Raw genomic sequence first — 9,964 nt, 5'->3', positions numbered from 1 at the left:
AGGAGATTGAAACCCACAACCGAAAAATAAACAATTTTGGACCAACAAACCCAAACTTTAATAAAAATAGTAAAGATGACTGGATCATAAAGGTTGAAAAAGAGAAAGAGAGGGAGAAAGAGACGATTTGTTTTTCAAATTTTGAATTGAGGATCATAAAGGAAAAACACAAGACCCTAGATAAATATTTCAGAAAACAAAAGGCTTCCTGAGGAAGAAAGCAGGCGTGGCCTTCTATCTTGTGAACACGTTAGTAAATAGAATATATGGCTGACACGTGTCCAAATGCATGTGGTGGTGACACGTGTCAGAACCTGTTTTCTTTTATATATATATATATATATATATATAAATCTATAATATATATAAACGAAAACATAAAAATCCTACGTGTCGCGATGTGGTCGCTCCCCCTTTTTTTGGAGTCACCAGATTTTGATTTTTAAATGGAGGCTTCTCATGCATTTGACCCAAATTCATGGGTATGGGTCTTACCAAACCCAGATATTCCTTAAACGGGTTATAACATCTTATTAAATTAAAAATTATTCTCACCAAATTATTGATGTAAAAATCCTATAAAATAGGATATACTAAAAATTAATATATTATTTATTTTAAAAAAGATATATATATATATATATATAGGGTTGGTATCATTTAAGAACTCTAGAAAAGTTAAGAACTCTTAGGAACCCTAAACAATCAAACTTTTTTTTAATTTTTTTATATACTAACATTATTTAAGAGTAGTTTTATCATATTTTATATAAAAAAATTTGATTACATATATTAATTACAAGTTTACATATGTGTAAAATTTATGTACTACCAAATTTACATAGGTGTAAAACAAAACATAGATATGTATAAAAACTAATTTTTAAAATTGTAATTGTAAATATAGATATACAAAATGATGAAACTACACTCACATAACATTAACATACAAAACTTTTTATAAAAAACATTAGGTTTCAATGGTTTCTTCAAGTTCTTAAATAATTTAGTAGTTCTGTAATAACACTCATCCTATATATATATATTATTTAAATTAAAAAACCAATTTTATAGTATAAAAAAGAAACGTGTCTTGGGTCTCATCAAACCATAAGTATATTATTAACTTTCATAAATATTAATTATAATTAAAAACCAATTTTAATGTAAAAAAAATAAACCGGTCTTGGGTCTCATCAAAACCTTATAGCTTTAAAACCGGGTTATAACATTTTATTTATTTGTGAAACAATTTATCATCAAATCATAAGTATATTATTAACTTTCATACAATAAAAAAATATAAATTCAAAAAATAAATAAATATTAGAACAAACAATATAAACAACCCCCGTAATACGGAGGATAAAAACTAGTATATATATATATATATATATGCAAATAAACAAATTAGATATATTAAATATGCAATAACCAGTGTAAAAAAACGCACAATTTCAATCGTAAATATAAATATAAAAAGTGATAAAACTATACTCAAATAATAATAACATTAACATATATTTTTTAAAAAAATAATTGATTGTTAAAGAGTTTTTAAAATTCTTAAATTGTTTAAGAATTATGAAAATCATGATAATACATCTTATGACATGCACATCTTTATTCTAAAATGGTGTTACGGGGGACGGGGTTGTGTTAAGGATTCTTTGTCTCAAAAAGAAGCTATGCATGTTCTAATATTCTATTCCTACTATAGTACTATATATGCTACTTCTTTATATATGGAGACCGAATCTTAGCAAACACACACTAAGAATCAACCGGTACCTTTAGCTACATAACTTGTACCTTCTTCTTTCGTTTCTAAGAAAAGCATCCAAAATCTTCAACAAAAGTGCTAAAATTTGAATTTCAACTTTTTTAAGATTTACGTATTTTATTTTATTTTGCATGTAAAAAGCGACCCTTCTCAAAGGAGGCAATTATTGTTCATTTTTTCATTAGGTCCACAAGTTTTTGTTAGTGTTCCAACTGGTCCTTTTCATTTTTTTTTATTTTTTTAATTTTGTATGTATTAATACCAAAACTTTGGACCGAGACACACTTCGTGTGTGTGTGTGTATATACATGTTACGGTTAGAAGTTTTTAAATGCGGGTTTTGGTTTTCATTTAAGTTCTTAACTATATAAATTTATGAAATTTTAGGTTTTTGATTGGATCCCCTAATCGATTTTTGTTCGATCTTCTTATCTTCTCTGTCTACATTATAAGTAGCAATTTTGACTTTAGGCTAAAGATGGTTTATAAAGTAAACTCATTGTTCGAAAACTCGATTTTGCCTTTTCTAGGTAATATATATAACTTATTCGATTTATAGTTAAAACAAGATGTAAGATGTTCATGTGATTAACATGATTCCCTACTTAAAATGGTTATGTAACAAACATATTTATAATTATACGATAAACGTACTTTACGAATGTAAAGAGAAACTCGAGTTAATGTTTATATCTTAATAATATAATACCAACTACATATAATAATATCTAACAAATATAGCATTTGAAGGAAATAATTTTGATAATATATAAATCACATTTGTCTTTTTTTTTACTGTAACGTGTACATAAATTAAATATGTCTTTTCTTTACTGTATACGGTGTTTCTTTGCATATTATTGAAAACATTTCTTAACATGTCCTCTAAACAGTATGATCACTCCTCATGTGTCCATGCATATGTATATGGTGTGGCTAATTTACACAACGGTGTGTTAGCCCTATGCGTTATCGTCACAATCTAATGTTTTAGTTGGACTGATTCTCTCATCCCCGCATAGTATATGTGTCTTGTTATGATTGGCTTCAATTTGTACGCTTCGAGGAATTTAATCCTTTATAATATAACCATGATCGATCACATGAATATATATTATTTGATTCTAGACATTGCGACCGGGATCAGGCCAAAAGGTGGAGTACTTCAGCCAGTCAGCCTCTTGTGGGTTTGTAATGGAACACTCCTGCTGTGCACACATGAAAATGAAAATGAAAATAAAAATAAAATTGCAAGGTTAGGGTAAAGTTCAAAAAATAGTTTGAAGAATAATATTGACAACAATCATAAATTATAAATCATAAACATATATGATTAAACAAATATTTAATTATATTAATCTTATCCGTTAAAAACTAGATCAGGTAAAGCTATATGGCCATATATTACTTATACTAATATTCCCACATGCATGCCTAGTTAGCATGTCACATAAGCTTTTTATCTAAACACATTTTTACCTCAACACTACCATACTCATCATTCTTACATGCAACTCACATCATATCTATAAAATAATAATCGTGTGAGCGGAAGAAAATAAAAGAAAAATGAATGTGGCACATAGCCCGAACATAGCCATGAACGGGGCACGAAGGATGGCATGGCCTCAACGTTGCATCAACCGAGGATGGATCACCGATGTAGTGATGAAGATGATCTTACAAATAGTTTTTTTTATAGAATGTTTATATCTGATTATCTTTTCGCTGATAATATATATGATCGTACCACGTTAAAAGAAAGAGATTAGATGAGTGACTAAAGGGTGTAGACATGCATGTGAATTTTTCTTCTAACCATATTTGCTTATAACTAGCATTTCTTTATATTTTTTTCATAGATAATTATAGGGGAAAGTTAACGTATAAACTAAAAAATTGTACTAAACAATCGAATCAAATAGTGTAATATATATCGGTAGTGTCATTATGTAAAGTAGTTGTTTTGTATGTAGTGTAATTATACTACTTATATATATAATTACACTATTTAATTCACACGTTTAGCACGCTAATTTAATTTGTATTTGATCCAAACGCTATAATAATAAACCAATTATCTTTGCAAAAATGTCAACATTGACATTACATGTGTTAACTGGGGTTCGCGGTGGTGGAGGGACTGGATCGGAAAAAAGAGCGATTCTAGTTGTAAGATATCTAATGAAACCGTCACTGAAATTGAGATATTATTCAAAGAGAAAGATCTCAAATATCTGGAGTTTGTCTTTGTATATTATAAGGATGATCCGAAGGCATATGTTTGGTAAAGAGAATAATCTTCTCCTTTGAGAATACTCAAAAACGGAAAGTGTTCAATTGGAACATGAAAACGTGACTAAATTGGTCCTAGTATCATAGAAGAAAACTTCTGCTTCATTTCGATTAAGCTTCCTTCCTATTAAGCCGGAAAGTCTTCTCAGATACAAGAAAATGATTCAGTTCCAGAGCTAAAGATCGTAGTTCTCGAACGAACAAAAAGTTTTAAAAGTTAAAATGACTAATGGTATCAAAACCGGAAGAAACCGTTACTCGACTGCATATAGCCACCTTATAGACGAACCGTTTAAAGCTCGGTTTTTGGCTTAACCGGTCTAACTAGTTAAGGTTTTCTCTTGTTGCTCATTAAAAAGGAATAGGAAACATATTCCACAAATTACGGCTCATATTTTGGTTCACTTTTTATTCTTATGGTTTCCATTCTAAAAGTAGAAATCAAGTATTTATGTCATGATTTTGTTTCATAAGAAATATATGAAGCTAGGTGTTAACAACGTATTTTAATTACCAAAGGACATTTGGCTTAATAGGGCCTAAACCCCAAAATAACTATGAAAATAATCATATTTAAATTCATATAAATGTAATTTATAGTTACGAGCATAGAATTAGATACTTCTTTTGCTCTTTTTCTTTTCACAATGTGTTGCTAGCTTATTCTTTTGTTTGGTAATAAGAACCAATGAACCATCAAAAGAGATAAAGAGAAAATAACTTTTTTCTTTATTTTTTTAATCGATATTCTTTCATATTCGAATTACATATACCTTTTTTTAGCTAGATTTAGTTTCATATTACATGGATGTGTGGACAGAGAGAGGGGTGGGGGTGGGGGTGGGGGTGGGGGGTGGGGTAGAGAGAGTAAAAAGGAGGCAAAACTCACCTCTTTGATTTCAGTTGATGATGATGGAGTGCACCCCATTACCAGTTCCTCCAATCCTGATGCTGATCTTCCTCCTATCTTGTGATGTTGTTGCTGCTATTTAAATTTATACATAAACAATAAATATAGTAATACACATAGATTAAAGGGTTGTTTGGTAGCCTATATATAAATGAGGTAAAGTGTATTTGATTACACCTCTTAATGACGAGCATCTATTTTAATAATTAATTATAGAGACATACTGAATGATTCAGAAACTACCACTTAATCAGTCAGATATCTTATTGATTCTGCACTAGATTGCTAAACAACCCCTATGATTCATCAATGGGTAACACCAATAAAAAAATATTTTATTTTGGAAATGTATCTTAAAAAGCCAATGAACGATTATTTGGTGTATTCCTTAATGTTACTATCAATGAGTACGTTTAACTGATCCGACTTTGTAGTATATTGATAATTAATTGGAGACGGTTTAAATAGACTTAATCAGATTGGTTATTGTATAGTCGTCGGCGTCCGATTTGAAATCATTACAGGATATATTTTATAAACGCTTTGTAGTAACTAATTAAAAAAACATTAATTTTGATTTTATAAACCAAATATAAATTTGTAATTGAATTTAAAAGTTATGGTGAATCGATGATACATATTTTATTAATATATAATTCACAAAAGCATCCAAAAATCTGGCCTATAGATGGTCTGCATGCATGCTTAATTGCTACAGCCTACAGACATAATTAAGTACTCCATTTCTTGACAACAATAGAACATAATTATCCATATGATCATGTATTGTCCTCTACAACACAAGAACACAAAAAGTGAATATATATATCATTACTTGTCCTCAACTTGGTCGACAAGAGCTAAAAAAACCTTTTATATATGTCTAATTATTAATAAAAGATTAAAAATTATAAAACTCGATCTTACAGTTTTTTAAAACACAAATTAAATACAATAACAAGAAATTTGTTTAAAACATAAATTAATATATAATTCACAAAATAAAACAAAAAATTTGGTTTATAAAACAGTTTTTTAAAACATAAATTAAATACCATAACAAGATTTTTTTTGTTTAAAATAAGTTTGAATCGTGTAAATTGTGAGAAAAAATGCTGCCACATTTGTAAATAGTTTACTTCGATTTAAGTTAAAAAAAAAAAAGTAAAATCTCCATTTTTCTTGTAAAGAAAATTAGGAATAGGGTTCTTACTTTTCAAATATGGTATTTGTAATTAATGGGATTTTAGTAAGATGGTTAAATTTAGTTTTAGTTTTAGTTTTTATTTCAGAATATATATTCTTTGTTACATTTTCTCATGTTAAAGGGTTAAATTTTTTCAGGATAGTAGCGAATTTAGAAGAAAAATTCAGTGGTATTCCAAAAATTTGTAATCAGGTATCTTATTATTTGCTCAAAAGTATCCTGATACAGTGATACGTAAAACGGAGAAGAATTTTTTTTCACTAATTTGCATTTCGTTAATAAAGTTGATCTAATTGTATGTCACATCCGCCACTACCTAAGGGATACATGTTTAACAGTATCAAGCTCATCACATGACAACTAAATTAAGTTTACTAAGCACTCCCTTCATATGATTGAATAAAGTATTGTTACTTCTCAAATCCTCATCTTAGAAACCAACTCAAAAGTCTATAACCTCATGGTCTAATGAGATCTGATGTTTATCCTTACTAAATTGCTATGAGTTCGAGCCTCACAAGGGGGCAATGGATGGATTTTAGGGGTGTGTATGTTCGCCGCTATATAAAAAGAAAAAAACAACAACTCCAAAATACATATATTTCTTTTTCGTATTGAACAATCTACCTTATTCTTTTCTTACAAGCTTAAATTAAAAATTGTGTATGGTTTTGAGATTCTAGCATATATTAATTATACACATTAAGACTTTATGTTAACATCATCAAAAACCTTAAAATCATTTTACTTTACTATTGATTTTCTTATTGACTAAAATGCATAACTTAATCTAATTAATTAAATAAAAATATATGTGACTCATGTTAACTTACCTGAAAATTTTCCATGGCATGAAAGGAACCATCATCAAGAATATTACTAGAGGTGTTATTTAGGACAGGAGGAGTGATGATTGCTGACATGGCATGAGACGGCTTGCTGACGTGGAAGGCTGTAGTTGCTGCATAGTGCTGATGTGGATAATGTTGATGATTTGGATATTGTTGTTGCAAGTCATGCTCATTGCACCTGGTAGAAGCCTCTCCTGGTGCTGTTACTACCTTCATAAATATGTGAACATGTATAATATAATACATTATATATATATATATATATATATATATATATTCATATATGAATATGCATGGTGTACAATTCAAAAGGTGGTACATTAATATTCTAATATAAGCAATTTATATAACACAAACACAAAGCAACAATTAAGTCTTTCAAGTTCGATATTATTCATAAAGATATAATTACATTACAAAATGAATGACTTTTATAGATATGGAGATTAATCAGAAGTCCATCAATCTATAAAGGTATAAAGACAAGTGTGTACCAACAGTAATCTGTCAGTGATATTTCGTCGGAACATAGGTAATGCAATTTCTAACATATTACTATTTTCTTTGGACAAACTTCTTTTTGATGGTTTATGTAAAAGATTTACAGTTGGATATTCTAATCCGTAAATAAATATTATTTTTTTAATAATATTAAATATATATATATATATATATATAAGTTTTGTGAAAATTAAAAGTATAAATTATAAATTTTAGAAGCTTTTTTATGTGGCACAAAGTTAATTGTTTGAATACTAGTGGATGCAAATTTGATATCAAGATACATACCTCACCGAAGCTTTTTCTATACGGCATGAAGCTAAACTGATCAACATGTTTGAAATGTTGCATTTGATCCATTGGATTGTAACTTGACATAACCGCACCAACGAGTTCATCTCCAATATTACTATGAACATTGGTTGGGGTGGTCATGATTTCTTTTGAAGAAGAACGACTTCCACTTCCGCTTCTGCTAACATTATTCATGCCTTCAACATGGATATTATTCGTTAAAAGGTTGTTATTTATCGCTCTCTCGGACAAATTACATTGTCTAGGTTGCGTTTGGTAAAATATTTTCGACACAACTAGCTCTCCTTCCCTCTCCTCCTCATGTTGTCCAAGGTGATATTGATGCATGACCCAATTAGTCTTTTCGGGTTTTCGATTTTTCCCAAAGTTGGTATAAAGCACCAAGATCTTTTTGCACCCTTTTTGGTTCCCATTCACCATAACTGGTCGGGTCTTGCCTGTTTTATGCCATCGTGTTTCACCGCCTTGTAGATCACACTCGGTCTGGATTTTTCTCCTTTTTCGTGTACCGGTGGTGTAAGCTTTTGAAGGCCTATGAAAGAAGTGTATACTTAACCCATTTCTTGTAACCCCTAATTAAAGCAACAATAATATTCTTTCCATTAATAAATTTCTTTCAAAAGAAATATAATCAAGCAAGAGACTAAGAAACCCTCAAAGTCATAACAAACAAGAAACCCTAATTCTCATCTAAATAATTAGGTTTATTTTGGTGTGACAAATGGTATTTAAAAAATGTAAAACTAAACAACCCAGAAAACCCTATTTTTATTTGGTTTCAAAAGTAATACCTAACTCATACAAAAAAACCTATGCATTTCCTAAGCTTTCTTGTACAAGTGGTGTTCTTATTCTTATCTTATTTGATATATTAGCTTTGTTGATCGATGAAGCGAACTTGAAACCGCCATTGATTACGAGTGTAACCTTACTTACCTGGAAGTTTTTCTGGATGTGTATAACATATCCCATCTTCACCTTCAATAGTTGGGATGAACTCATCAATCAATGGATGAGATTTAAAGTTTTTATCTTCAACTTTTGCTTCAAGATGCTCTATCAACTCTTGATCAGTTGGATCAAACTTGACTCCTGCCGGTAAACCGACCCAATCCTAGATATGATCATAATATTAAGAAGTTATCGATAAATATAATTCACAAAGATAATCTATTGAAATGGAGTTGATATGCTTATATATATCTTGGATTAATAATTTAAAAATAGAAAGATAATCAAGCAGCAAGTATATAATAATTCTATTCTCTTGTATTGATTCTTATAATTGTCAAAATCTTAAACTTGAAGCTAAGAATATTATCAAAGAATTATATATACTTAACTATCTTTATCTTGTATAACACACTATAACACATATATTATGTTGTTTTTGCGATTCTCAACATATTATTAGTTATGAATCTTTACAACGTACCGGTTTTCCTTCAAGTTTATGGCCACAACCGGGGCAGTGTTTGGATCCACATAAGTGATGCTCTTCAAGCTTTGAATCAATGAGATCAGAGCTACTGATATTCATTTCTACAAAAACCGAACTTCCTTATATTCGTTATTCAAATAAGAATCATAGCATATGAAATCTTGATTTTTGATCCACACCATATAAATATTAGATCTGATTTTGATCTTGTTTATTCTTTGATTTCTTCTACTGCTGAGATCTACTGTTTCTTTCTAGACAGATGATGATGATGATGATGATGATGATGAATAAGTTCAAAATCCTCTTTTTAGAAGAAGAAACAGCTGAAAACAAGATTGAAAGGATACCAGGATGAGTATATATTCTTCAAAAGTGGAAATATTCTCATAACATATATACTAGTATGCGTATGTGTGTGAGAGAGAGAGAGAGAGAGAGAGAGAGAGAGATGTACTTTAACAATGAAAAAACACTTCCCTACAACTTTAACTGAAGCCAGTGAGATAAAGGAAAAGTTGTCTCCATCTCTTCTAGTTTAACTCCTCTAGTTTAAGTATATAACATCAACTCAATCTAATTCATGGTGCTAACTTAATTCCTCTCGGGTTTCATGTTTGAATCTTGCTTCCGTTATTTTTAATTTCTATCATAGCTTATA

The 9,964-nt window shown here is 29.5% G+C and overlaps 1 protein-coding gene across 3 annotated transcripts; it reads right to left on the bottom strand.

Moving 5' to 3' along the window:
* Positions 1-2,896: 2,896 nt before the first annotated feature.
* LOC143583400 (NAC domain-containing protein 75-like) lies at positions 2,897-9,875 on the bottom strand. Of its 3 annotated transcripts, none has more exons than XM_077065711.1 (7): positions 9,654-9,875; positions 9,298-9,553; positions 8,799-8,976; positions 7,836-8,434; positions 7,029-7,256; positions 4,968-5,063; positions 2,897-2,991 (listed from the first exon to the last, which is right to left on the bottom strand). In XM_077065711.1, the coding sequence occupies exons 2-7, from the start codon at positions 9,400-9,402 to the stop codon at positions 2,908-2,910; spliced, it is 1,290 nt and encodes a 429-aa protein (XP_076921826.1). In that variant the 5' UTR covers positions 9,403-9,553; positions 9,654-9,875; the 3' UTR covers positions 2,897-2,907. The 3 variants fall into 3 exon arrangements, with proteins under 3 accessions (XP_076921826.1, XP_076921827.1, XP_076921829.1); XM_077065712.1 differs by having other exon boundaries at positions 4,968-5,060; XM_077065714.1 differs by having other exon boundaries at positions 4,968-5,041; positions 9,654-9,874.
* Between the last annotated feature and the right edge of the window lie 89 nt (positions 9,876-9,964).

Source organism: Bidens hawaiensis, unplaced genomic scaffold, assembly GCF_021521415.1.
Source record: "Bidens hawaiensis isolate Kalapana, Puna unplaced genomic scaffold, B.hawaiensis_p1.1 tig00032385_1, whole genome shotgun sequence".
Classification (NCBI taxonomy): domain Eukaryota; kingdom Viridiplantae; phylum Streptophyta; class Magnoliopsida; order Asterales; family Asteraceae; genus Bidens; species Bidens hawaiensis.
This window is presented reverse-complemented; position numbering and strand designations above follow the sequence as displayed.

What these genes read in the sequence shown, in the direction of transcription:
- LOC143583400 (XM_077065711.1), bottom strand. Translation starts at nt 9,402, where the DNA reads ATGAATATCAGTAGCTCTGATCTCATTGATTCAAAGCTTGAAGAGCAT. An exon ending in ACATCCAGAAAAACTTCCAG is followed by an intron (nt 8,435 to 8,798) that starts GTAAGTAAGGTT and finishes TGCTTTAATTAG; the next exon opens with GGGTTACAAGAAATGGGTTA. An exon ending in ATAGAAAAAGCTTCGGTGAG is followed by an intron (nt 7,257 to 7,835) that starts GTATGTATCTTG and finishes ATATTTATGAAG; the next exon opens with GTAGTAACAGCACCAGGAGA.